Below are 27994 nucleotides of genomic sequence, written 5' to 3' on the forward strand. Positions count from 1 at the left end.
AAAAAAAAAAAAAAAAAAAAAAAAAACAAACCCAATAAATGACCTCGTAAAACAAGTTGGGAACTACTCTCTCTCTCTCTTTCTGTTTTCTGAAAAAAACTTAAGTAAGATTGATATTTCTTTCTTAAAAGTTTGATAGAATTCACTAGTGAAACCTAGTCTGGAGTTTTCTTTGTGGAAAGATTTTTGATAGCAAATTCAGTTTTCTTAATAGATACAGGACTATTCAGATTATTATTATTTCTTTTTTGAGATAGCGCCTTGCTCTTTTGCCCTGGCTGGAGTGCAGTGTTGTGGTCTTGGCCCACTGTAACCTCCATCTCTCGGGTTCAAGTGATTCTTCTGCCTCAGCCTCCCAAGTAGGGCAAGTAGCTGTGAATACAGGTGCCCACCACCATGCCGGCTAATTTTTGTATTTTTAGTAGAGATGGGGTTTCACCATGTTGGCCAGGATGGTCTCAATCTCCTGACCTCATGGTCCGCGTGCCTCAGCCTCCCAAAGTGCTGGGACTACAGGCGTGAGCCACCACACCCGGCCTGTTCTTTCTTAAAGATGCTCGTGGCTCTTGCCTGTAATCCCAGCACTTTGGGAGGCTGAGGCAGGTGGATCACTTGAGTACAGGAGTTTGAGACCAGTCTGGGCCACTTGATGAAATTCTGTCTCTACAAAAAATACAAAAATTAGCTGGGCATGTTGGTGCCTGCCTGTAGTTTTAGTTACTGTCAGGGCTGAGCTGGGAGAATTGTTTGAGCCCAGGAAGCAGAGGTTACAGTGAGCCAAGATTGTGCCAGGGCACTCCAGCCTGGGCAACAGTGAGACCCCATCTCACCAAAAAAATAAATAGAGACAGGGTTTCACTCTGTCGCACAGGCTGGAGTGCAGTGGTGCAGTCATGGCTTACTGTAACTTCAAACTCCTGGTCTTAAGTAATCTTGGTGCCTCAGCCTCCAAACTGGGATTGCATGTACCACCATGCCTGCCTAATTTTCATATTTTCTGTAGAGATACGGTCTTGCTTTGTTGACCAGGCTGCTCTTGAACTCCTGGCCTCAAGTCATCCTCCTGCCTTGATCTCCCGAAATGGTGGGTTTACAGGTGCGAGCCACCATACCTGGCCTTTTTCGAACTGGTTAGTGAGAACTTAGGTCATTAATTTTTTGTTTTGTTTTGTTTTGTTTTTTGAGACGGAGTCTCACTCTGTCTCCCAGGCTGGAGTGCAGTGACGCGATCTCAGCTCACTGCAAGCTCTGCCTCCCGGGTTCACGCCATTCTTCTACCTCAGCCTCCCAAGTAGCTGGGACTACAGGCGCCTGCCACTGCGCCTGGCTAATGTTTTGTATTTTTAGTAGAGATGGGGTTTCACTGTGGTCTTGATCTCCTGTCCTCGTGATCCGCCTGCCTTGGCCTCCCAAAGTGCTTGGATTACAGGAGTGAGCCACCGCGCCCCGCCAGGTCACTAATTTTATAGTTTTTTTTTTTTTGGAGACAGAGTCTCGCTCTGTTGCCAGGCTGGAGTGCAGTGACGCAATCTCTGCTCACTGCAACCTCCGCCTCCTGGGTTCAAGTGATTCTCCTGCCTCAGCCTCCTGAGTAGCTGGGACTGCAGGCACCCACCACCATGCCTGGCTAATTTTTTATATTTTTAGTAGAGATGGGGTTTCACCATGTTGGCCAGGATGGTCTCGATCTCTTGACCTCGTGATCCAGTCGCCTCGGCCTCCCAAAGTGCTGGGATTTTAGGCGTGAGCCACCTCGTCTGGCCAATTTTATAGGTTTTTTGCAATACTCTTTAGACTTTAAAACGTTAGCATTGCTTTAGCTGCGTCAGTATAGCATATATTTGAAAAATGTTTTTTCATATATTACCTCACTCTGAGAAGTAGGTAAGTAATCTCAAATCTGTTGACAGGGAAAATAGGTGAGGCGTATTGAAGGGTACGTAATTTGTTAATTGCGCCATTGATTTTTTCACATGGTTTCTGACTCCCAGAATCCTGAGAGCTCTGCATGTTCAGGCTGTTTAATTCCTGATGTCACATGAGAGTCAGGAAAGGAAGTTGAGGGAGTGGAGAAGTTTGGAAACTGCTCTTAAGGAATGATGTATCTTTGGAACCACCTCTCCGCTTTTTGCTTTTCACTTTTTTTTTTTTTGAAACGGAGTCTCACTTTGTTGCCCAGGCTGGAGTGCAGTGGCACTATCTCAGCTCACTGCAACCTCTGCCTCCCGGGTTCAAGTGATTCTCCTGCCTCAGCCTCCTGAGTAGCTGGGATTACAGGCGCCTGCCACCATGCCCAACTGATTTTTGTATTTTTAGTAAAGATGGGGTTTCACCATGTTGACCAGACTGGTCTCGAACTCCTGACCTCAAGTGATCTGCCCGCCTCGGCCTCCCAAAGGGTTGGGATTACAGGCTTGAGCCACTGTGTCCAGCCTCCACCTGTCCGCTTTTCTAAGTTGGGAAGTTGTTGATGGGTTTGTGTAGGTGAAGGTTAGTCCCCATCTCTGGAATTATGGGTTGTCTATGAGGTAGACAAAAGTGCTTTTCTAATATTTAAAGTACTTAAAAGTAATAGTTAGGCTGGGCATGGTGGCTCAGGCCTATAATTGCAGCACTTTGGGAGGCCAAGGCAGGAGGATCGCTTGAAGCTGGGAGATGGAGACCAGCGTGGGCAATAAAGTGAGACCTCATCTCTACAAAAAAAGAAAAGGAAAATAGCTGGGTGTGGTAGCACATGCCTACAGTCCCAGCCACTCAGGAGGCTGAGGTGGGAAGGATCGCCGGAGCCCAAGAATTCAAGTTGTAGTAACCCATGATTGTGCATTTCATCCTGGGTGACAGAGTGAGCCCTGTCTCAAAAGAAAGAAAGAAAAAAACATTAATTCTGGTATTTCACTAGAGGGTTGGAAGACAGCTGGAATCTAATCTGCCTGAAGCAGTCAAACCTGATCGCATTTTGTGAGGCATCATGGTGGTTGTTCACCTCTTCTGTTATAGGTTTTCTTCACATATTTACTTCACATAGTCTCTACATGATGGATGTTCAAATAGATGGTCATTATGTTGCCTCCAGGATGTGTGGTGTCTGAAAGAGGGAGTTCTTGTAGAGTTTGTGCCCTGAAATCTCCTTACACTGTTTTCTAAATGTCTAACTATGTAAGAAATATGTTGTGTGGCCCTTGAGATGGAGGTCCAGTAGGAACACAGGATGCCAGGAACTTGGTCCTTGGAGGAGAGAACTGGAGCTGGTCGCTGGCCATAAGTGGGAGTAACAGCACATTATCTCAAAAGAATAAAACTCATTGGAGCTGTATTTTGTGGTGGACGTTTTGCCTTAGTCTCTAACTGCAGCTGCATACATCTCAGTGCCTGTGTCTGAAGAATTTCATCTTTGATTATATTTTCAGATAATCTTCAGAGTAGTATAAGCATCAAGGCATTTAAATCATTTCACCCCCAAAGGAAGAGTCTTCCAGATTTTAGCCGTGTCTGATTTTTAGATGTATATTGCCTCTTGGTGCCTCTCAGAATTCGGTGATTTAAAACCCCTTTGGAGTCCTAACAGTTTTGTGGTGTCACTGAGATACCATAGAAAGACAGAAGGTATTTCTTTTTTTTTTTTTAATTGTTTATTTATCAAGAGAAACTATTTGCTAGCCCACGTATTCATGTTTCATAGTTCAGGAACACAGGTTAGTGACAAAACTAATAGGTAATTCAACCCAAAGAAACCTTTTTTTTTTTTTTGACGGAGGCTTGCTTTGTCACCCAGGCTGATCTTGGCTCACTGTAACGTCCGCCTCCCGGGTTCAAGCGGTTCTCCTGCCTCAGCCTCCCGGAGTAGCTGGGATTACAGGCATGCGCCACCACACCGGCTATATTTGTATTTTTAGGAGACGAGGTTTTACTATATTGGCCAGACTGATCTCAAACTCCTGACCTCAGGTGATCCGCCTGCCTCAGCCTCCCAAAGGGTTGGGATTATAGGCATGAGCCATTACACCTGGCCAAAGAAACTTCTTATATTCCAAAATCACTTTGCACTCTGAAAGATACCAGCTTTTCTCATCTAAAATTCTTTCATGAAGTCATAATTTCTGTAGAAATCTGGGTATGCCTTCTTTCTTGTTTCAGCCACAGCAAATTTACAGAGAACTACAGCTCCCAGGGGTACAGCGAATGCTCCAACAATATGAAACTGCAGATGTGCCATGATAGTTACTGTGGTTGATATGTCAGCCTCATTACCAGTGTCCTTCCTGGCTGATGGAGAAATGGATGGCCAGCAGCTGTTTCATAGTTGCATAATTCCTTACTCTGGAGAGTCTGGAGAGTTTTCTTGTTTTAAGCTAGTAACTTTTTTTTTTTTTTGAGATGGACTCTTGCTCTGTCGCCCAGGCTGGAGTACAATGGCGTAATCTCAGCTCACTGCAACCTCCACCTCCCAGGCTCAAGCGATTCCCCTGCTTCAGCCTCTCGAGTAACTGGGACTACAGGTGCCCACCACCACGCCTAGCTAATATTTTGTATTTTTAGTAGAGACAGGGTTTCACTGTATTAGCCAGGATGGTCTTGATCTCCTGATATTGTGATCCGCCTGCCTTGGCCTCCCAGAGTGCTGGGATTACAGGCGTAAGCCACTGTGCCCAGCTACTAGTAACCATTTTTGATAGGGGGTCCTAAATAAAGCCCCCAGGTAATCTACAAAGGTCAATGCTGTGACAAGAGCTTTGGTTTCACCTTTCCTAGATGTAGGAAATTTTATTTCCATGTTTTCCCTCTTTTAATAGGACAAATGTGAATATTGCTAATATAAGGTAGTAGATTTGTACCTAGGATGAACTCCATGTATAAAACCGGTGTTTTAGCCGGCGCAGTGGCTCACGCCTGTAATCCCCGCGCTTTGGGACGCCGAGGCGGGCAGATCATGAGGTCAGGAGATCGAGACCATCCTGGCTAACAAGGTGAAACCCCATCTTTACTAAAAATACAAAAATTATCCGGGCGTGGTAGCAGCCGCCTGTATTTCCAGCTAATTGGGAGGCTGAGGCAGGAGAATGACTTGAACCCAGGAGGCGGAGCTTGCAGTGAGCTGAGATTGTGCTTGCTGCACTCCAGCCTGGGCAACCAGAGCGAGACTCCATCTCAAAAAAAAAAATAGTGTTATAGATAATTGAAATTAGCATGAGTGACAAGAGTTACTATTCTTTTGTTTGTGTTCTGAAATGGAGAGAGCAGTTTTATTTTTTATTTTTATTTTTGAGACAGGGACTGACTTTGTTACCCAGGCTGGAGTGTAGTGGCGCAATCTTGGCCGACTGCAACCTCCGCCTTCCAGGCTCAAGCAATCCTCCTGTCTCAGCCCCCCAAGTAGCTGGGACTATAGGCATGAGCCACCAAGCCTGGCTAATTTTTTTTTTTTTTTTTGTAGAGACAGTGTTTTGCCATGTTGCCCAGGCTGGTCTCAAACTCCTGAGCTCAGGAGTGATCCACACATCTCAGCCTCCCAAAGTGCTAAGATTACAGATGTGAGCCACCCTGCCTTGCAGAGATAGCAGAGGTTTTTCAAAAGATAACATGGTGAGGAAAAATTCCCCAATAGGGAGGTGTGTACAGCAGTCTCCCAGTAACCTTAGAGCTTGTTTACCTGTGCCTTAGTCCTGTCAACTTGTCCCCACTGTGCTTAACTCTTTCAGTTAAGCTACAGTAGGATAGTGGTGAAGAAAAGGAGTCAGAGTTTACCATTCATGCCAGAAACCTAATCTGTGAGACCAGGCTTTTGCATCTTTCTTTCAGTTGTATGGAAGCTTCTCTCTTGAGCTTTGGTCTTCAGTGGGATTGGTGGTAGGAAATAAGTCCAGGAAGCTCATCATTTCATATGTGAGCAGCCTAGACTATCTAATTTTAAGTGCTCTGTGATTTTTTGTTCCTTTTAGAACCATTTTTCCCATCCTCCTACATGTGTGCTTTCTAGGTTTGACCATATTTTCGTTCAGTTGTAAATGTACTAGGTGAGACTTAGCTGATTCAGGGCCATCGCATGTACTATTTAGTCACAGCACAGGTAATCTGGTGGCTTCTTATTAAAGCATAATCATGAGCAGAGAATGTGTCAGGTGAGAAGGATGAGCACCTTTGTTTCTCCTTTCTTTCTTTTTTTGTTTTTTTTTGAGATGGAGTTTTGCTCTTGTTGCCCAGGCTGGAGTGCAGTGGTGTGATCTCGGCTCATCTAAACCTCTGCCTCCGGGGTTCAAGCGATTCTCCTGCCTCAGCCTCCCTAGTAGTGGGATTACAGGGACCCGCCACCATGCCTGGCTAATTTTTTGTATTATTAGTAGAGACAGGGTTTCTCCACGTTGGCCAGGCTGGTCTCAAACCCCTGACCTCAGGTGATCCACGGGTCTTGGCCTCCCAAAGTGCTGGGATTACAGGCGTGAGCCTCTGTGCCCAGCCCTTCTCCTTTGTTTTTGTGCATTTCATTTTGATTTCCCCTGTATCACTTTGGATATCAGTGCTGAAAATTCTTCACATACCTCCTTCCCCCCCTTCTTAGCACATTTGACACAGCCGATTTCAAAAGGGTCTTTACTAAAAATGTATTTAGGGAAGCACAGATTTCTAGTCTTTAGGAATCCAGTAAAAACAGGAAAGAGGTTCAGTGGACTCTAGATTCTCTCCTTGACCTAAATTAATTCTGTTCTTGCTGTTCGTTGATGGGCTGGCACATCTCAGGTCCCCTGCTAAGTTTCCTTTTTTCCTTGTTCCCTGTTTGTTCTTAGCCAGGTGGCGTCAGGATGCCATGGTTTCCTAGCTCATGGGATAGGACCCAGGGATCTAAACAATCTTTCATCTCTTCTTTAGAGGCAAATGACAACATAGATTCCCTGTCTTTCTTCTCCCAGATTACTCTAGATGTCTGTATACATTTCTGGTTTCTGAGGGATGTGCCAGTCCCTGGTAGCTTGGAAGGACTGGTTCCAAGTAGGGTGGACAGCCCTACTTACATGAAGAATACTCCCTATGTTTCCCCTCCTCCTCAAAGTACAGGAGGATTGTTCTCTCTCACCCTCATAACTATGCCTAATCTATATCAGTGCCTACAGTTCATATACAAAGGGAAGAATGGGCTTGAATTTAAGAAATCATTAGATTCCCTTGGTTATAAGATTTAGAGAACAAACGTGTTTTCATGTTAGTTTTCTGCTGTAGTGTTTTTGTCCGTGATTTTTGAAGGTGTTTTGGTATCTTTTCCTGTCAAAGTCCATGTCAGTGCTTTATTTCTGAAATTAATTGGAAATTAGTTTTCATAAAATCCAGAGCTGTATAGCCCAAGTCTTATGTGGTGTTGTTTTCTGTTAGAGTGACTTATCAGTTTATTGTGTTCTTTTCAGTTCAAGTAATTTTATTATTTTTCCTTTGGATTGTATCAGACAGTAAAAAATAAAGACACATTTGCCAAAACCAAAAATACTGTTGCCAGAATTTTACTTAGCATTCTTGACTTACCAAGTTTAACTTTAATTACACAAATTTTATGAATTTTAAAAAGGGTATGATACTTTGTCATGTTACTTATAGTGCTTAAGTGGATATATTTAATTTTAGAAGAGGTAATAGAAATACTGGATTTATAAACTAAGTTTTAATGAAATGTTGAGGAAATCTGCAAATATACCTGTGAAATGTGAAGACACAAAAGATGCTTCACTTTATTCTATAAAAACATTGCAAATGTGGCTGGGCATGATGGCTCATGCTTGTAATCCCAGCAGTTTGGGAGGCCGAGACAGGTAGATCTCTTGAGCTCAGGAGTTTGAGACCAGCCTGGGCAACATGGTGAAACCCTGTCTCTACAAAAAAGAAAAGAAAAAAAAAAAGAAAGCCAGTCTTGCTGGCACACACCTTTGTTTTCAGCTACTTGGAAGGCTGATGATATGGAAGGATCACTTGAGCCCAGGAGGTCGAGGCTGTAGTGAACTGTGTTGCACCACTGCACTGTAGCCTGGACAACAGTGTGAGACCCTGTCTCAAAAAAAAAAAAAAAAAAAAAAAAAAAGATTGCATATCACACCCAAGTGGTTAATCTGAGGTTGTAAAAATATGTTGGCCAAATAATTTGGAATTCTAACTGAACTTCTTAAGAGTCTATACCTGCTGATCTGCATTTTTAGTGTGTGTCTGTGCCTGCCTAACTAAAGAATCTGGTTACCAGTATTGTCTTGCAGTTACTGTGGAGACAGTGCCTTCCTAGCTCTTAAAATAGTCCTGACCTTGTTCACCACCATATCTGATTGCAGTCTCTCTTTCTCTGCCAAGGTTTTTTATTCATTGTCACTTTCTAGGCTTGCTGTGTTGTTGCATTAAAATAGACCAAAAAAAAAAAAATACTCATGTGATTTCTCCTAAATTTGGTTTAACAAGTTCTTTAGTCTGGTTCTTCTCCTTACTATCATTATTATTGTCATTGAGACAGCGTCTTGCTATGTTGCCCAGCCCAGACTGGTCTTGAACTCCTGGCCTCAAGCAGTACTTCTACCTTGGCCTTCCAAAGTGTTAGGATTACAGGTGTGAGCCACCATGCCTGGCCTGATTCATCTTTTTTTTTTTTTTTTTTTCTTTTTTGAGACAGGATCTGAATCTGTCACCCAGGCTGGAGTGCTGTGGCATGATTTCAGCTCATTGCAGCCTCCACCTCCTGGGCTTAAGCCATCCTCCCATCTCAGTCTCCTGAGTAACTGGGACTATAGGTGTACACCACCATGCCTGGCTAATTTTTGTATTTTATTTTATTTTTTTGGTAAAAATGAAGTTTTGCCATGTTGCCCATGGTGGTCTCAAACTCCTGAGCTCAAGTGATCCTCCAGCCTTGGCCACCCAAAGTGCTAAGATCGCATGACTATCACAGCTGGCCTGATTCATCTTTTATTGTTGAGATTATTTGTGTGTTTGCCTGATTTTTCCCCCTTTTTAATCTCTTTTGTATCATTGATAAAAAACAGTCTAATCTTCCTCTTCATAGGTTGTCTTTTTCCCTCTGTATTTTGCTTTTATTTTGTCCTTGTTGTTGTGGCAATTGTTATTTGGGTACATTTAAACCTATTTTTCCTTCATATATCACATCTTTTTAAAGTTAAAACACAGAATTTTATGTTCTCTTTATTTGCTGACTTGGAATTCTGTCATGTGGCCACCATATTTTGTTTTTCATAAAGTCACATGACCCGTTTGTTCTGGTTTTTGCTAGGTCTAGATTAGAAATGTAAACTTTTTTGGTTTACAACCCTAATATTTTAAAACAAAAAGAACTTGTCCCTTCATAAACATTTTTTCATGTTATATATTTATGCTACTATATACATCTGTTATGTATATCATAAACATACATATATTTATTCCGCCAGATTTATTGTGTATTTACTATGTGCCAGGTACTACTCTGGGCACTTAGGATACTCATATAACTGACATCATCATCATAAATAATAAACAGTAGACGTCATCAGTAAGTAAAGCTTGTAATATGCCAGAAGGGGATAAATGCCTTAATGAAGAAAAGAAAAAGTAGAGCCAATTAAAGGGGGTGGAGGGTGCAGGTGGCGTTGCAGTTTAAACTAGGGAGGGTAGGGTAGACCTTTCATTGAGAAAGAGATGTTTTGATCAAAGACTTTTTGAAGGAGGTGAGGGAGTTGGCCACATGGATATCTGGGGGAAGAATGTTTAGGCAGAGGGAATGACTAGTGCAGAGAACCTGGGGAATGTATATATGCCTGATGTGTTTGAGGAACATCATGAAGGCCAGTATGGCTGGAGTGGGATAATAAGCAACGGGGAGAGGGGTAGGAAGTGAAGGCAGAAAGAAAATGGGAGTGGGAAGGAATGCAGAGCTTGTGGACTTTTTATTTTTTGACAGTCTCATGGCAAAAAGTGAAATGGCCAGGCACGGTGGCTCATACCTGTAATCCCAGCACTTTGGGAGGCTGAGGCAGGCAGGTCATCTTGAGGTCAGAAGTTTCAGACCAGCCTGGCCAACATGACAAAACCCTGTCTCTACTAAAAATACAAAAATAAAATTAGCTGGGCATGGTGGGGTGCGCCTGTAGTCCCAGCTACTTGGGAGGCTGAGGCACGAGAATTGCTTGAACCCAGGAGGTGGAGGCTGCAGTGAGCCAAGATCGCACCACTATACTCCAGCCTGGTTGACGGAGTGAGACTCTGTCTCAAAAAAAAAAAAAAAAAAAAAGACCGGGCGCGGTGACTCATGCCTGTAATCCCAGCACTTTGGGAGGTTGAGGTGGGCAGATCCCCCTGAGGTCGGGAGTAAAGACCAGCCTGGCCAACATGAGAAACTCCGTCTCTACGGTAGGAGAATCGCTTGAACCCGGGAGGTGGAGGTTGAGGTGAGCCAAGATCGCGCCATTGCCACTCCAGCCTGGGCAAGAAGAGCGAAACTCCGTCTCTCACACACACACAAAAGTAAAATGGTTTCTTGTTTTAATTTGAATTTCCTTGATTAATTGTGAAGGGAGGATGTCTTTTCACATGTTCATTGACCATCTGAGGCTACTCTCTTGTGAATTGCTTTTTTTCCTTTTTTTTTTTTTTTTTGAGACAGAGTCTCGCTCTGTCGCCCGGGCTGGAGTGCAGTGGCCGGAACTCAGCTCACTGCAAGCTCCGCCTCCCGGGTTTACGCCATTCTCCTGCCTCAGCCTCCCGAGTAGCTGGGACTACAGGTGCCCGCTACCTCGCCCGGCTAGTTTTTTGTATTTTTTAGTAGAGACGGGGTTTCACCGTGTTAGCCAGGATGGTCTCGATCTCCTGACCTCGTGATCCGCCCATCTCGGCCTCCCAAAGTGCTGGGATTACAGGCTTGAGCCACCGCGCCCGGCCTCCTTTTTTTTTTTCTACTTTATAGGAATTCTTCATATGCTCTGTTTATTATTTTGCTAGCTGTAAAAATTGCAGGCCAGGCGCTGTGGCTTACCCTTGTTAATCCTAGTACTTTGGGAGGCCTAGGTGAGCACATCGCTTGAGCTCAGGAGTTTGAGACCAGCCCAGGGAACATGGTGAAACCCCGTCTCTACAAAAAATACAAAAATTAGCTGGACGTTGTGACGCATGCCTGTAGTCCCAGCTACTTGGGGGTGCTGAGGTAGGAGGATGGCTTGAACCTGGGAGGTCAAGGCTGCAGTAAGCTGAGATCACACCACTGAACTCCAACCTGGTGACAGAGCAAGACTGTTTTCAAACAAACAAACAAAACCATCTCCTAATCTGACTCTTATCTTCACTTATGGTTCTCCTATGCAAAAAAATAAATTTACTTTGGCTGAGAGTGGGAACAGGGATTGCAAATGGGCGTGAGAATTCTTTTTGGGGTAATAGAAATGTTTTAAAATTGGATTTGAGAGATGGTTGTACAATCCTGTAAAATTTACTAAAAGTCATTGTACTATATACTCAGTGAATTTTATGGTATGTAAATTATAGTTCAATAAAAGCTGTTAAAATTTAAGTAATATTTGGAATCTGCTTAACTAGGAAGAAATTACAATTAAAAATTTAATGTATATAATTTTTTTTTTTTTTTTTTTTGAGACGGGAGTCTCGCTCTGTCACCCAGGAGTGCAGTGGCCGGATCTCAGCTCACTCCAAGCTCTGCCTCCCGGGTTTACACCATTCTCCTGCCTCAGCCTCCCGAGTAGCTGGGACTACAGGCGCCTGCCACCTCGCCCAGCTAGTTTTTTGTATTTTTTAGTAGAGACGGGGTTTCACCATGTTAGCCAGGATGGTCTCGATCTCCTGACCTTGTGATCCGCCCGTCTCAGCCTCCCAAAGTGCTGGGATTACAGGCTTGAGCCACCGCGCCCGGTTCAATGTATATAATTTTAATATGGCCTAATTTCCATATTTCCAGCTTTCTGTTGTGGTTTGTGTGTTTTATGTTTTGTTTATGGAATTTTCCCTAGTCTGTGGTCAAAAGGAATTTAAAAACTTTTTCTAGTTAAAGTTTATTTTCTTTTTGAAACAGTGTCTTGCTCTGTCACTCAGGCTGGAGTACAGTGACACGGTCTCGGCTCACTGCAACCTCTGCCTTCCGGGTTCAAGCGTTTCTCCTGCCTCAGCCTCGTGAGTAGCTGGGACTACAGGTGCACGCCATAACACTTGGCTAATTTTTTTATTTTTAGTAGAGATGGGGTTTGCTGGTCTTGAACTCCTGACCTCAGGTGATCAGCCGGCCTCGGCCTCTCCTGCTGGGATTACAGGCGTGAGTCACCACGCCTGGCCTAGTTTAAAGTTTTATTTTGCACATTTAGGTCTTTAATATGTTGGGAATTTACTTTGGAGTACTGTTGGAGGTAGCGATGTAGTTTTATCTGTATATAGATGCAGTTATTCTTGCTCCATCTATGACATAAATAATCTTTTCCCCTTTGATTAAATGGGGATTTTAATACTACCTCAGTCACACCCTCCACTCCCATGTCAATTTGTCTAAGATCTCTATTCTGTTTTGTTATCTCTCTGCAAAATATCACACTGTTTCAATTGCTATAATTTCATAAAAAGCCTTCCTGTCTGAGAAGGTAAGTTGTCTCTCATTACTCTTTGACATAGCTATCTAGCTACACTTGACCTTTTCTTTTCCACCCAATAGTGTCAGCTTGTCAAATTCGTTAGAAAATTATCTTGGGATTTTGATTGAAATTGCAATGTGTTTCAATATTGAGTCCTCCCTCACATAAATGTCTTTTATTATTAAATTTTTTTTTTCTGTCGTTGGTGCTTGAATCAAGAATAAGTCTTCTTTTAGATCCTTCAGTAGGTGTATTATTTGTCACATAATTTTTTTTTTTTTTTTTTGAGACAGAGTCTTGCCCTGTCGCCCAGGCTGGAGTGCAGTGGCCGGATCTCAGCTCACTGCAAGCTCCACCTCCTGGGTTCACGCCATTCTCCTGCCTCGGCCTCCAGAGTAGCTGGGACTACAGGCGCCCGCCACCACGCCTGGCTAATTTTTTGTATTTTAGTAGAGACGGGGTTTCACCATGTTAGCCAGGATGGTCTCGATCTCCTGACCTCGTGATCCGCCCGCCTCAGTCTCCCAAAGTGCTGGGATCACAGGCGTGAGCCACCGCGCCCGGCTTGTCGCATAACTGTTAAAGATTTATAGGTATTTGTAGTTTTGGTTGCTCTTATGAATGGTATATATTTAAACAGTTTTCATTTTTGGATTTTTTTTGCTGGTATAGAGGAACATTATTGATTTTTCTTCTCTTTTTTATTTTTATTTATTTATTTTTTTTGAGACGGAGTCTGGCGCTCTGTCGCCCAGGCTGCAGTGCAGTGGCTGGATCTCAGCTCACTGCAAGCTCCGCCTCCGGGGTTTATGCCATTCTCCTGCCTCAGCCTCCCGAGTAGCTGGGACTACAGGCGCCCGCCACCTCGCCTGGCTAGTTTTTTGTATTTTTTAGTAGAGATGGGGTTTCACCGTGTTAGCCAGGATGGTCTCCATCTCCTGACCTCATGATCCACCCGTCTCGGCCTCCCAAAGTGCTGGGATTACGGGCTTGAGCCACCGCGCCCGGCCTTTTTCTTCTCTTATTACTTTTTTTTTTTTTTTTGAGATGGAGCCTCACTCTGTCACCCAGGCTGGAGTGTGGTGGCGCGATCTCGGCTCACTGCAACCTCTGCCTCCCGGGTTCAAGTGATTCCCCTGCCTCAGCCTCCCAAGTAGCTGGGATTACAGATGAGCACCACTATGCCCAGCTCACTTTGTATTTTTAGTAGAGACGGGATTTCACCATGTTGGCCAGGCAGGTCTCAAACTCCTGACCTCAAGTGATCCACCTACCTCAGCCTCCCAAAGTGCTGGGATTACAGGCTCCTATTAGTAAGTCTTAACAGTAATATTCACAAATTTGAGTGCACAGCTCAGTGGATTTTTACAGTATTCACCATGTCACCTCCACCTTTGTGCTCCTTCTCAATCTTTTTCGAGTAACTGCTGTTGTCTCTATCGTCATTTTGAATTTTGTATGAATAGAATTACACTACATTTTCGTATAAATAGCTTCCTTAGTGTCTAGATTTCTCTTGCCACATCATATCTGTGAGATACATCTGTGTCATATGTGGCAGTAGTTGGTTCTTTTTCATTTCTTTGTAGTATTCTGTTGTATGACTATACCACAGTTTATCCATTTTAAGTTTTTTACAGAAATATCCTATTTATTAATTTACAAGCCATAATAAAACCTGTTAGTTATTTCATGTCACCGAGAGCTCTTGCTTTGAAAAAGGAAAACATTAATATACAAATTTAAGCCAGCTGTGGTGGCTCATATATGTGATCCCAGAGACTCCAGGGGCTGAGGTGGGAGGATCACTTAAAGCCAGGAGTTTGAGACCAGCTTGGATGACATGGCGAAACCCTGTCTTTTTTTTTTTTTTTTTTGGGAGACGGAGTCTTGCTCTGCCACCCGGGCTGGAGTGCGGTGCCATTATCTCAGCTCACTGCAAGTTCTGCCTTCTGGGTTTATGCCATTCTCCTGCCTCAGCCTCCCGAGTAGCTGGGACTCCAGGCGCCCACCACCACGCCCGGCTAATTTTTTGTATTTTTAATAGAGATGGGGTTTCACCGTGTTTGCCAGGATGGTCTCGATCTCCTGACCTTGTGATCCGCCCGCCTTGGCCTCCCAAAGTGCTGGGATTGCAGGCGTGAGCCACCGCACCAGGCAAAAAAATTTTTTTTAAGTTAGCCAGGCTTGGTGAATATACTTGTAGTCCCAGCTACTTTGGAGGCTGAGATGAAAGGATCCCTTGATCCCAGGAGTTAGAGGCTGCAGTGAGCCATGATCATACCGCTATACTCCAACCTGGGTGACAGACCCCAACTCTAAAAAGCAAAACAACAACAAAAAATTACATCTCATTAACATGCGAAACTTCTTTTTACTTGAATGGAGACATAATTCATTTTGGAGTTCAATGATATGTTCAAGGAGTTTATTGTAACCAGAAAGTCAGCCTAACTATTGTAACTAATATTTTTGCAGTAAAAATTTGTTTCCATTTGTTGCAATTCACCAGTGAGAAAAAAATCAGAGTCTCAGCAAGTTCTTTTCATAAATAGCATTCTTTGCATTTTATGCAATAATTATCTTAAACTGTGTGACTAAAATACTACAAAGCAAACAAAGGACAGAGTCTCTGTTGTAGCTGAGAGGTGCATAAACCCATGGCAGAGCAGTCGAACCCCATAACCTCTCAGGGAGCAGGCACTTTGCAGTTGGCTACCTGAATAAGATGGGGCTTCTATTAGCAATGAAGTAGCAGAGAAAGACGTTATGTAGGCAACCAACATAATCATCATCTATAGTCTTCTCCGACAGTAGTTTTCACAGTAGCCTCTGTGGACACCAGACTTCAGAAGTAACCTCTGGTTGATAAAAAAGAGTCAGGGTTGGGCGTGGTGGTTTATGCCTGTAATCCCAGCATTGTGCGAGGCTGAGGCGGGTGGATCATGAGGTCAAGAGATCGATACCATCCTGGCCAACATGGTGAAACCCCGTCTCTACTAAAAATACAAAAATTAGCTGAGCGTGGTGGCGTGCACCTGTAATTCCAGCTACTCAGGAGGCTGAGGCAGGAGAATCACTTGAACCCGGGAGGTAGAGGTTGCTGTGAGCTGAGATCGCGCCACTGCACTCCAGCCTAGGGACGGAGCGAGACTCCGTCTCAAAAAAAAAAAAAAAGGGAGTCAGAACTGTTGGTATATCCAGGGCTGGACACTAGGTGGGGGAAGCCCAAGCCCTTTACCTGCATCTGCAAATCCCACAGGGTTAGGAGTATGAGGAGACTTGGAAAAGTTAAGTGACTTACGAGGCTCCACCCACACCTTGTAAAGCAAGGCTTCACAGAGCTTGAGAGGGTTCTGGGTACTTCCACTATTTCAGATTCTAGGGTTATTAAAAAAGTAACATCAAAGTTATAGATACGTGGTATATTTACTCTTAGGGAGACTATTTCAAACACAGAAACAATGCCATGACTTTATGTTGACATCATATGGAAACAAAATACCAAATGTCTAGATAGACTGAAGAGTGGACTCTGCCTTCAGTCCTGTGGAAGCTGCAGAAGTTGCCACAGATCTCTCAGAGTCAGGGGAAGGGCTATTTCAATTTTTGTTTTCTTTTTTTCTTTTTTTTTTGACGACGAGTCTCGCCTCTGTTGCCTGGGCCTAGAGTGCAGTGGCCGGATCTCAGCTCACTGCAAGCTCCACCTCCCGGGTTAACACACATTCTCCTGCCTCAAGCCTCCCCGAGTAGCTGGGACTACAAGGGCGGCCCGCCGCACCGACGCCCGGCTAGTTTTTTTTTTTTTTTTTTTTTTTTGAGAAGGAGTCTCGCTCCTGTCACCCAGGCTGGAGTGCAGTGGCCAGATCTCGCTCACTGCAAACTGCCGCCCTCCCCGGGTTTACGGCCATTCTCCTGCCTCAGCCTCCCGAGTAGCTGGGACTACAGCGCCCGCCACCACCTCGCCCGGCTAGTTTTTTGTAATTTTTTTAAATAGAGATGGGGTTTCACCGTGTTAGCCAGGATGGTCCGATCTCCTGACCTTCCGTGATCCGCCCGCTCGGCCTCCAACGTGCTGGGATTACAGGGCTTGAGCCACCGCGCCCGGCCGCCCGGCTAGTTTTTTGTATTTTTTTTAGTAGAGACGAGGTTTCACCGTGTTAGCCAGGATGGTCTCGATTTCCTGACCTCCTGGGATTACAGGCTTGAGCCACTGTGCCCGGCCTTTTTTTTTCCTTTTTTTTTTTTTTTGAGACGGAGTCTGGCTCTGTCTCCCAGGCTGGAGTGCAGTGGCCGGATCTCAGCTCACTGCAAGCCTCACCTCCCGGGTTTACACCATTCTCCTGCCTCAGCCTCCGGAGTGGCTGGGACTACAGGTGCCCGCCACCTCGCCTGGCTAGTTTTTTGTATTTTTAATAGAGGCGGGGTTTCACCATGTTAGCCAGGATGGTCTCGATCTCCTGACCTCGTGATCCGCCCGCCTCGGCCTCCCAAAGTGCTGGGATTACAGGCTTGAGCCACCACGCCCGGCCTTTTTTTTCCTTTTTTAAGGAGTCCTGCCCTGTTGCCCAGGCTGGAGTGCAGTGGCGCAATCTTGGCTCACTGATACCTCCGCCTTCTGGGTTCAAGCGATTCTTGTGCCTCAGCCTCCCAAGTAGCTGAGATTACAGGCACGCACCACCATGCTCAGCTAATTTTTTTTGTGTATGTGTGTTTTTAGAAGAGAGGGTTTCACCATGTTGGCTAGGCTGGTCTTGAACTCCTGACCTCAGGTGATCCATCTGCTTTGGTCTCCCAAAGTGCTGGGATTACAGGTGTGAACCACTGCACCCGGCCTATTTCCTTGACTCTCCTCCTGCACCACTCTTCTGGGGCACCTGGCACTGTGACCCCTCTCTTTTCCCAGCCACCCAATGACTCAGGCTAGAAAGTTTAGCACTTTCCATGTGTCAGAAGCATTCCCAGGGAGAAGCACAGCCAGAGATAGGTCTCCTTTAGCCTGACTGGGACCAGGACAGGAGCCAATCTACAGTAATGAACAATGCAGTACGGCGGCAAAGACCACCTCCAGAGACCCTGACCTGCCCTCCACAATCCAACAACTCTTTTAAGTATTTACTACATGGTGGAAACTGCCTTGGACCTTTGCTGTGGAAATAAGAGAGAATGGTTTGGTGGTGATGACAGTGAGTTAATAGATGACAACACAGTGGTATAGTATTGTGGTAGAGCTGGCATAGGGTACCTTAGGAGCCATAGATGTGTACCCTATACTCAGGTTTGGAGAGAATGGAGTCTAGGAATACTACCTGGGGCAGAGTTGCCTTGTCCTGAAGGCAGTATTGCCTTGTCCCAGGTAGTATTCCTAGACTTTATTAAGGATAACTAGGCAAAAAAAAAAAAAAAAAAGAAAAAAAAAAAGTGTATGTGCATTAAAATAGTGCAGTCTGGAGACTGGGAGTACAGAATAATTTATTTTGGTGATAGCAGTGAAATAAAACATAGCTAGCTGCCTGGGCAGCTTTGGGTTAACATTTTGCAGTTTTGCAGTAGTTTTTTCTTTCTTTTTTTGAGACAGGGTCTTGCTCTGTCATGCAGGCTGGAGTGCAGTAGTGTGATCACAGTTCAGCAGTGGTATTTTTGTACCCCATTTTGTCCATAATTACAAGGTCCAGGAAAAACAACAACAACAACAACAACAACAAAAACCCCGATGGTTTGTCTCTTACATATGGGACCATATTCCTGCTCTACTAATACTTTTTTTTTTCTGTCTTAATCTTTCTGATGTAGTCTTGCTGACTACATTCCTAATTTAAAAATACACTCAGTGTTAAGAAATTTGCCAACTACTTTAAATTTTTTGAGAGAAAATTGACATTATAAAGAGGGAGTTTGAGTACAGGGAGCTTCTTCCTTGTCCCACTGGTTGGTATGGAGTCAGACAGAAAGGGAATGGTCATAAATTGACAACCATAGATTTAAAGTAGAAGAAATCTGAAGCCTGAATTCCTTTGGGAAAAGCAAAACCTTAATGATCCTATAGCAGGGGTCCCTGGGTACTGGTCCATGGCCTGTTAGAAACTGGGCCTCACAGTAGGAGGTGAGTGGTGGGTAAGCAAGCAAGCAAAGCTTTCATCTGTATTTACAGCTGCTCCCCTTGCTTGCATTACCACCAGAGCTCTGCCTCCTGTCAGATCAGCAGTGGCATTAGATTCTCATAGGAGCATGAACCCTATTGTGGACTGCACATGTGAGGGATCTAGGTTGAGTGCTCCTTATGAGAATCTAATGCCTGATGATCTGTCATTGTCTTCCATCACCTCAAGATGGGACCGTTCAGTTGCAGGAAAACAATCTTAGAGCTCCCAAGGATTCTATATTATGGTGAGTTGTATAATTATTTCATTATATATTACAATGTAATAATAATAGAAATACAGTATACAATAAATGTAATGTGCCTTAATCATCCTGAAACCATCGCCCCCACAGCTGGTTCGTGGAAAAATTGTCTTCCATGAAACTGGTTCCTGCTGCCAAAGAAGTTGGGGACCACTGTCCTACAGCTCAGCGAGGAATGGCTTCCTGCCTGGTCCTTGGCACCTTCAGTGGAGAATTTAGGAATCTCATGTAACCTAATTCCTCAGACAGAAACCCTTCCTCTGAGTGAAGGAGAGACCGTTACCAGTACTGGGTATCCTAAGGAGTCTGAACAGAACAAATTCCCTTTGCCTTCTGTTTTTTTTCTGATCTCATCTTTGGGTGTGAAATAAACCGGGATAGTTGCTTTCCTGATGGTTGTAATGTGCTGTAGCTCTAAAATAAAATCATTTAGATAACTCAGAAGGGAGGTGAGAACTAGGAAAGGCAGAGAATGTGGGCTTCTGTGCACAAGATAGATGGAAGAGGCCAAGGTTGCATCATTCAGCAAAAATTTAACCAGCTGCCTTTAATGTGCCACGTAGTATTGTACGTGCTGGGGATACACATAGCAGAGAACAAAACCGAGTCCCTGCTCTCACTCATGGAGCTCCAGGGAAATTGTGACTCGCCCAGTGTTTTGATTCCTTCTTCCTCTCTTCTTTTCTGTAGGACAGAATCATAAGCTGAATAGAATCTGACCATTGGCTTTCAGCTGGCCAGGACCTTCTACCTAGCTCTCCTTTTGTGGCCCATGTGCTGCATCCTCTGCCCTCAGTGTGCAACTGGCCCCCAACGCAATGTGTGTTTGTCAAACCATGGAAGTGGGGCAGTATGGCAAGAATGCAAGTCGGGCTGGAGACCGGGGAGTCCTCCTGGAGCCCTTCATCCACCAAGTAGGCGGACACAGCAGCATGATGCGCTACGATGATCACACTGTGTGCAAGCCCCTCATCTCTCGGGAACAGCGCTTCTACGAGTCCCTCCCTCCCGAAATGAAGGAGTTCACTCCTGAATACAAAGGTCAGTCACTGGCCAGTTTAATGAAAGCAGCAGCCTTGGGCCTATAGACCCCTTGCCACAGTTTTTCTTGGTTTGTTTGCCATGTTATATCATTGTAGGTCTTTTTTCTCAAAGCACTAAGTCATTTTATTAGGTAAAATTAGGCTGAAAGCATCAGCAAGGTCTTCAGATCTTGAAAATTGAATTTATTAATAGGTGAAGCTGAGAAAAAGTCATAGCATTAAGTTCCATTGGTGGAAAAGAGCATGCTGTTGTCAATGAGTTTTCCCAATTGCTGCAACACTAGTCTAGGAGAGAAGAGGGAACATTTCTCTCGTCTCGGAGGAGGAATGGGTACTTCCCAGGTTAAAGTGGTTGGATGGCTGGCAGTGGGGCTATGTGGAGCCTGTGTCTGTATGTGCTGGGGCAAAGAATTGTTGGTAAGAAATGCAGGGACTTTCTGGGGCCTGGAAATCCTAATATTTGAAGGAAAAATAATTTATTTTAAAATATAAGTAAACTGGCCGGGCGCGGTGGCTCAAGCCTGTAATCCCAGCACTTTGGGAGGCCAAGACGGGCGGATCACGAGGTCAGGAGATCGAGACCATTCTGGCTAACCACGGTGAAACCCGTCTCTACTAAAAAAAAAAATACAAAAAACTGCCGGGCGGAGGTGGTGGGACTATATCCCAGCTACTCCGGAGGCTGAGGCAGGAGAATGGGTGAACCCGGAGGCAGAGATTGCAGTGAGCCGAGATCGCGCCACTGCATCCAGCCCTGGCGACAGAGCGAGACTCCGTCTTAAAAAAAAAAAAAAAAAATTGTAAACTTTATAGAAAAAACCTTATGAATATTACTATACCAGAATTAACTAACTGTATTTTTAAAATCTGATCTTTGTCAGTGTTTTATAAATTTTTATGATGCTGATTGTGTTTAAGTTTTTTTTTTTTACGTTCTGCTTGTAACTTAAAAGTTGTATGATTTTCAGTTAGGTTAACACCATCCTATTACTTAGGAGAGTTTCAATTTAGGAAAACTAGTGCCATAGAATTGACTTTTGTTTCCTTAACTTTTTTAAAAAAATTTTTGGTAAAAATGTACCTAACCATAACATTTGCCATTTTTAAAGTGTATAATTTAGTTGGCATTAAGCACATTCACAATGTTGTATAGCCATTCTCATTTCCTGAATTTTTCATCATTTGAAGTAAACTCTATGTATTTTAAATAATAACTTCCCCATTCTTCCATCATCTGATCCTTCTGGGTAAACCTCTTGGTTTACTTTGTCTCTACAGATTTGCCTATTGTAGATATTTCATTTAAAAGGTGAAATCGTTACAATTTTTGGACCTTTTGTGTCTGGCTTGTTCACTTAGCTTAATGGGTTACAAGGGTTCGTTGTCATGTCATAGTGTGTATTAAACTCATTCTTGGCTTGGGCGCGGTGGCTCAAGCCTGTAATCCAGCACTTTGGGAGGCGAGACGGCGGTCACGAGGTCAGGAGATCGAGACCATCCTGGCTAACACGTGAAACTCCGTCTCTTTACTAAAAATACAAAAAATAGCCGGGCGAGTGGTGGGCGCTGTGGTCCAGCACTCAGGAGGCTGAGGCAGGAGAATGGCGTGAACCCGGGAGGCGGAGCTTGCAGGTGAGTGAGATCCGGCCACTGCACTCCAGCCTTTGGGTGACAGAGCAAGACTCCGTTCAAAAAAAAAAAAAAAACTTCATTCTTGGCCATGCGCAGTGGTCGCTCTTGTATAATCTTAGCACTTTTCTTTTCTTTTCTTTTTTTTTTTTTTTGAGACTCTTGCTCTGTTGCCAGGCTGGAGTGCAGTGGCACGATCTTGGCTCACTGCAAGCTCTGCCTCCCGGGTTCACGCCATTCTCTTGCCTGTAGCTGGGACTACAGGCTCCCACCACCATGCCCGGCTAATTTTTCGTATTTAAGTAGAGACAGGGTTTCACTGTGTTAGACCAGGATGGTCTTGATCTCCTGACTCGTGATCCACCAGTCTCGGCCTCCCAAAGTGCTGTGGGATTACCAGGCGTGAGCCACCCGCCCGGCCAGAATTCTAATTTAATTAATAAATATAGAAGGGAATGATTGGGAATTAGAAGTCACCATTAGGCAGACAACCACAGTAATACCATTTCAGCACACCACATTAGGTATTACACACACCATTAGACGTTACAACACAGTTAATATTGTGGGCAGTGTGCCAGCGGGTGCAATCATTACCTCACTGCAGCCTCGAAACCATGGCTTGGCTGGTCATGGGGCTCATTGCCTGTGATCCTTAGCACTTTGGGAGGCTTGGAGGCGAGCGGGGATCACCTGAGGTCAGGAGTTCGAGACTAGCCTGGCCCAAAATGGTAAACCCCGTCTCTACTAAAAATCCAAAATTCAGCGGGGTTGCTGGCAGGTGCCTGTAATCCCAGTTAACTTGGAGAGGCTGAGGCAGAAGAATCACTTGAAACCCGGGAGGCAGAGGTTGCAGTGAGCGGAGACCCCACACCATGCACTCCATCCAGCCTGGGCAACAAGAGTAAAAAAAAATCTTGTCTCAAAAAAAAGAAAGAAAGAAAGAAAGAGAGAGACGAGAGAGAGAGAGAGAGAGAGAGAGGGGAGAGAGAGGAGAGAGAGAAAGAAAGAAAGAAAGAAAGAAACTATGACTCAAGTGATCCTCCCACCTCAGCCCCCCAAGTAGATGGGACTATAGGCACGCCACTACACCTGGGTAATTTTTAAACTTTTTTGTAGTGACAGGGTCTTGTTTTGTTATCCAGGCCGGTTTTGAACTTCTAGCCTCAAGAAATCCTCCCACCTTGGCCTCTCACAGTGCTGAGATTTAAGAGATCGGATCTCACTATGTTTCCTGGGCTGGTCTTGAACTCCTGGTCTCAAGTGATCCTTCCATGTAGCCTCAGGCATGATACCTTGGCCTACCGAGTAGCTGGGATCACAGGTGTGAGCCACTGCTCCCAGCTGCAAGATGTGTGTGTGTATTTTGTTTTTGTTTGTTTTTTGTTTTGTTTTGAGACAGGGTTTTGCTTCATTGCCTAGACTAGAGTGTAGTGGTACGATCTCGGCTCACTGCAACCTCTGCCTCCTGGGTTCAAGTGGTTCTCCTACCTCAGCCTTCCGAATAGCTGGGGCTTACAGGCGCCTGCCACCATTCCTGGCTGATTTTTGTATTTTTAGTAGAGATGGGGTTTCACCATGTTGGTCAGGTTGGTCTCGAACTCCTGACCTCAAGTGACCCACTTGCCTTGTCCTCCCAAAGTGCCTGGATTACAGGCGTGAGCCACCATGGCTGGACTGTATTTTTTTTCATATAAAATTTTAGTCCAATTTATTTATTTATATACTATTTTGAGACAGAGTCTCACTCTGTTGCCCAGACTGGAATGCAGTGGCATGGTCTTAACTCACCACAGCCTTGACCTCCTGGGCTCAAGTGATTCTCCCACCTCAGCCCTCAGCCTCTGGAGTAGCTGTGACCACAGGTGTGCTCTGGCCTTTTTTTTTTTTTTTTTTGTATTTTGTAGAGACGGGGTCTCACCATGTTGCCCAGGCTGGTCTCAAACTCCTAGGCTCAAGTGATCTGCCTGCCTTGGCCTCCCAAAGTGCTGGAATTACAGATGTGAGCCACCATGCCCGGCCCTGAAATAGATTAATTTGACTAATAATATCTTCCACTATGCTTCTATTTTCTTTTTTTTTTTTTTTTTTTGAGATGGAGTCTCGCTCTGTCGCCCAGGCTGGCGTGCAGTGGCGCAATCTCGGCTCACTGCAAGCTCTACGTCCTGGGTTCATGCCATTCTCCTGCCTCAGGCTCCTGAGTAGCTGGGACTACAGGTGCCCGCCACCACGCCCGGCTAATTTTTTGTATTTTTAGTAGAGACGGGGTTTCACCGTGTTAGCCAGGATGGTCTCGATCTGACCTCGTGATCCACCCACCTCGGCCTCCCAAAGTGCTGGGATTACAGGCGTGAGCCACCTCACCCAGCCTATGCTTCTATTTTCTTTGACTAAATTGGGCTTCATTTGACTTAGAAAGAAGGGATTAATTTCAGTTTAATTGAATTGTACTTTTGAGCTAGCATATTAATTCTTTCCTAGTGAAAATGTAGCCTAAGCAAAGAAAATAAAGTAGATCCTAAGAATTTACTGTGGCTTTTGTTTTTTTATTTTTATTTTGAGGCAGGGTCTTGCTGTGTCGCCCAGGCTGGAGTGCAGTGGTGTAGTCATGGCTCACTGCAGCCTCAAACTCCTGGCCTCAAGCGTCCTCCCATGTTTTGGCCTTTAAAGATACCTGTTACTCAGTTTGAGAGGAGGAAGGTGTGAGGAAATACTGAACCAGTGCTAGAGACTGCCAGCCCTTCCCTGGGAGGCACCTTGAAGTTCTAAATTGTCATGTCCCAATTCTGATGGTGTAATTTAGAGAACATTTATCTGGAAGCAGGGCTCATTTACCTTTTAAGGGATTTTTTCCTTAGCATCAGAAGGACTCCATGAACTGACAGGGCCTAGTTTTATTTCTGGCTTTGGCATATTTGTGGCAGAATGTTTGGCCTTTGGTGTTTTGAGTGTGGATGGATAGGTGGCTAAATCTACATTTATAAAGTGTTTGGGATTGTTAAAGTTTCCTAGCCACTTGGAGAAAGCAGTGTGTTTATTTCTGGCTTTGTTCTTATTTAGCAACCTTAGAATATTTATTTTTCTAAATTTAGTATTCTTCTGATTATGTTTTGAAAGCAATAAAAATCACACAGTTTCAAAACTGCACAAAAGACTTGAATAGAGATTTTTCCACAGAAGACGTACAGATGGCCAGTAGCACATCAACATGATTAGTCATTAAGAAATGCAAATCAAAACCAAAATAAGATACCACTTCATACTAGGTATCTTATTTTACCTAGTATGGCTATAATAAAGAAAAAAGGGAAATAACTGTTGGCAAGGATGTGGAGAAATGGGAATATTGCTGATGAAAATATAAAGTGTTGTAGCCACTGTGGAAAACAGTTTGGCAGTTCCTCCCAAAGGTGAACACAGAAACCATATGATCCAGCAATTCCACTTCTACATATATATCCAAAAGAATTTAAAACAGGGACTGTGGCCAGGCACAGTGTCTCACACCTGTAATCCTAGTACTTTGGGAGGGGGGCAGATCACCTGAGGTCAGGAGTTCAAGTCCAGCCTGGCCAACATGGCAAAACCCTGTCTCTACTAAAAAATACAAAAATTAGCTGGGCATGGTGGCAGGCGCCTATAATCTCAGCTCCTCAGGAGGCTGAGGCAGGAGAATCACCTTGGGAGGCAGAGATTGCAGTGAGCTAAGGTTGCACCACTGCACTCCAGCTTGGGCGACAGAGCAAGATTTTGTCTCATAAAAAGAAAAGAAAAGAAAAAACAGGGATTCAAATGGATTGTTGTAAGTCAGTGTTCACAGCAGCATCATTCATAATAGCTAAAAGGTGAAAACAACCAAAGTGTCCATCAATATAGATATAATACATAACAGATGTGATATATACTTACAATGGAATACTATTCAGCCATAAAAAAGAATGAAGTTCTGATACATGCTGTGACACAGATGAACCTTGCCAACACTACGCTAAGTGAACTAGGCCAGACACAAAAGAACAAAAATTGTATGATTTCACTTATATGAAATATGCATAACAGGCAAATCTGTAGAGATAGAAAGTAGATTTGGTTACTAGGGCTAGGAGGAAGGGAAAATGGGGAGTTACAGCTTAATGGGTACAGCGTTTTTGTTTGAGGTCATGAAAACCTTTTTGGAAATAGATAATGGTGGTGGTTATTCAATATTGTCAGTGTACTTAATGCCCACTGAATTGTACATTTAAAAATGATTAAATGGCTGGGCATGGTGGCTCACACCAGTAATCCTAGCACTTTGGGAAACTAAGGCAAGAGGATTGTTTGAGGCCAGGAGTTCGAGACCAGACTGGGACTGGTCAACATAGCAAGTCTTGTCTCTACCAAAAAAAAAAAAGAATTAAATGGCAAATGTTATGTTTCTATTGATCTGTTGACTGAACACCACAATTTATTTTTATTTTTATATTTTATAGAGACAGGTTCTTACTATGTTGCTCAGGCTGGTCTTGAACTCCTGTGCTCAAGCAGTCCTCCTGCCTTGACCTCCCAAAGTGCTGGAATTATAGCGCGAGCCACTGTGCCTGGCCCAAACACCACAATTTTATTTTATTTTTTTTGAGATGGAGTGTTGCTCTGTTGTCCAGGCTGGAGTGCAGTGGCATGATCTTGGCTCACTGCAACCTCTGCCTCCCGGCTTCAAGCGATTCTCCTGCCTCAGCCTCCTGAGTAGCTGGGATTACAGGCGCACACCACCATGCCTGGATAATTGTTGTATTTTTAGTAGAGACAGGATTTTGACATGTCAGCCAGGCTGGTGTCGAACTCCTGACCTCAGGTGATGCACTCGCCTCGGCCTCTCAAAGTGCTGGGATTACAGGTGTGAGCCATCATGCCCTGCCCACAATTTTAAAAGTAAATAAAAAGTATAACTCAAAACAATAATAAAACCTCTACCCAAATATAACCTGTCTCTATTTCAATGAGTCTTACAAATGCCAAGGAAATTAGGGTTTATGTCAGATGAATTAAAAGACCATTGCTTTTCATTTTCCTAACTTCATTCAAACTAGGTATGAGTGACAAGGTCAAAAAAGGTCAGGACCAAAAAAAATTTTTTTTACTAATAGATTGCATGACTTATTTAATTATCAAATCTTACTTACTCTTGGTAAAGGCATCTTCTGTTCTATCCAACTGCCATTTCTCCCCCGACCAGGTATGATGATCTGTGTCAGCCAGGGGTATGTTAGGGTGCTCAATGTTATTTGCTTGTCTAACAAACACATTAGAGGTTTTTAGTACAGCATTATGTGGCCCTGCAAGACGAAAGAGCAAATTATAAAAGGAGAAAATGATACATATATAAAATAAAAAGCTTATATTCATCAAGATATACCTTTAAAGAAAGTGGATAGAGATACTTGCTTTTCTGTACTGACAAACATTTCATTTCTATAATATAAGAATGTATATATGAAGGCCAGGTGTGGTGGCTCACACCTGTAATCCCAGCACTTTGGGAGGCTGAGGCAGGTGGATCACGAGGTCAGGAGATCAAGACCATCCTGGCTAACACGGTGAAACCCCATCTCTACTAAAAATACAAAAAATTAGCCAGGCGTGGTGGCAGGTGCCTGTAGTCCCAGCTACTAGGGAGGCTGAGGCAGGATAATGGCGTGACCCTGGGAGGCAGAGCTTGCAGGCCACGATTGCACCACTGCATTCCCATTCCAGCCTGGGTGACAAAGCGAGACTCCATCTCAAAAAAAAAAAAAAATATATATATATATATATGAAAACTTGTACAAGTCAATAAAGGACAAATAACTAAATAGAAAAATGGGCAAGAATAAAGAAAATCAGTAAAAACTAAAGACTGATTATTTGAGGAAAGCAATAGTATTGATAAAGCTCTTGCCAGACTGATGAGGAAAAAGAGAAGGCACAAATTTCTAGTGTCAGGAATGATAGAGGTATCATTACTGTAGATTCTACAGATATTTAAAAGGTAGAAGAATATTATGGGCCAGCATGGTGCCTCATGCCTGTAATCTCAACACTTTGAAAGGCTGAGGCAGGAGGATTGCACGAGGCCAGTAGTTCAAGACCAACCTGGGCAACAAAGTGAGACCCCATCTCTATAAAAAAATTAAAAAATTAGCCAGGTGTGGTGGCCTGTGCCTATAGTCCCAGCTACGTGGGAGGCTGAGGCAGGAAGATCACTTGAGTTCAGGAGTTTGAAGTTGTAGTGAACTATGATGGCACCACTGCACTTCAATGGGACCCTGTCTCTTAAAAAAAGAAGAATATTATAAAGAACTTTTTTTTTTTTTTTTTTTTTTT

At 44.0% G+C, this 27994-nt stretch overlaps 2 protein-coding genes across 6 annotated transcripts in view; both read left to right on the forward strand.

The window, feature by feature from the left end:
* The window catches only part of CDHR4 (cadherin related family member 4), a 73555-nt gene that overhangs the window by 44174 nt on the left and 1387 nt on the right, over nt 1-27994 (forward strand). The window contains 2 exon segments of the mRNA XM_017868056.1: nt 18905-18962; nt 19671-20021. Coding sequence (XP_017723545.1) covers nt 18905-18962; nt 19671-19699 — 87 coding nt within the window. The 3' untranslated portion in view covers nt 19700-20021.
* IP6K1 (inositol hexakisphosphate kinase 1) overlaps nt 1-27994 on the forward strand; it is an 80631-nt gene that overhangs the window by 36899 nt on the left and 15738 nt on the right. For 4 of the 5 annotated variants that reach the window (XM_017868054.1, XM_017868050.1, XM_017868052.1 and 1 more), the window contains exon 2: nt 19671-20021. In XM_017868054.1, the coding sequence (XP_017723543.1) occupies nt 19799-20021 (223 nt within the window). In that variant the 5' untranslated portion in view covers nt 19671-19798. Of the gene's footprint in view, nt 1-12108; nt 12127-19670; nt 20022-27994 lie in introns of those variants that run through there. The other variant, XM_017868053.1, reaches the window with a different exon arrangement.

Source organism: Rhinopithecus bieti, unplaced genomic scaffold, assembly GCF_001698545.2.
Source record: "Rhinopithecus bieti isolate Rb0 unplaced genomic scaffold, ASM169854v2 scaffold_3875, whole genome shotgun sequence".
Taxonomy (NCBI): Eukaryota; Metazoa; Chordata; class Mammalia; order Primates; family Cercopithecidae; genus Rhinopithecus; species Rhinopithecus bieti.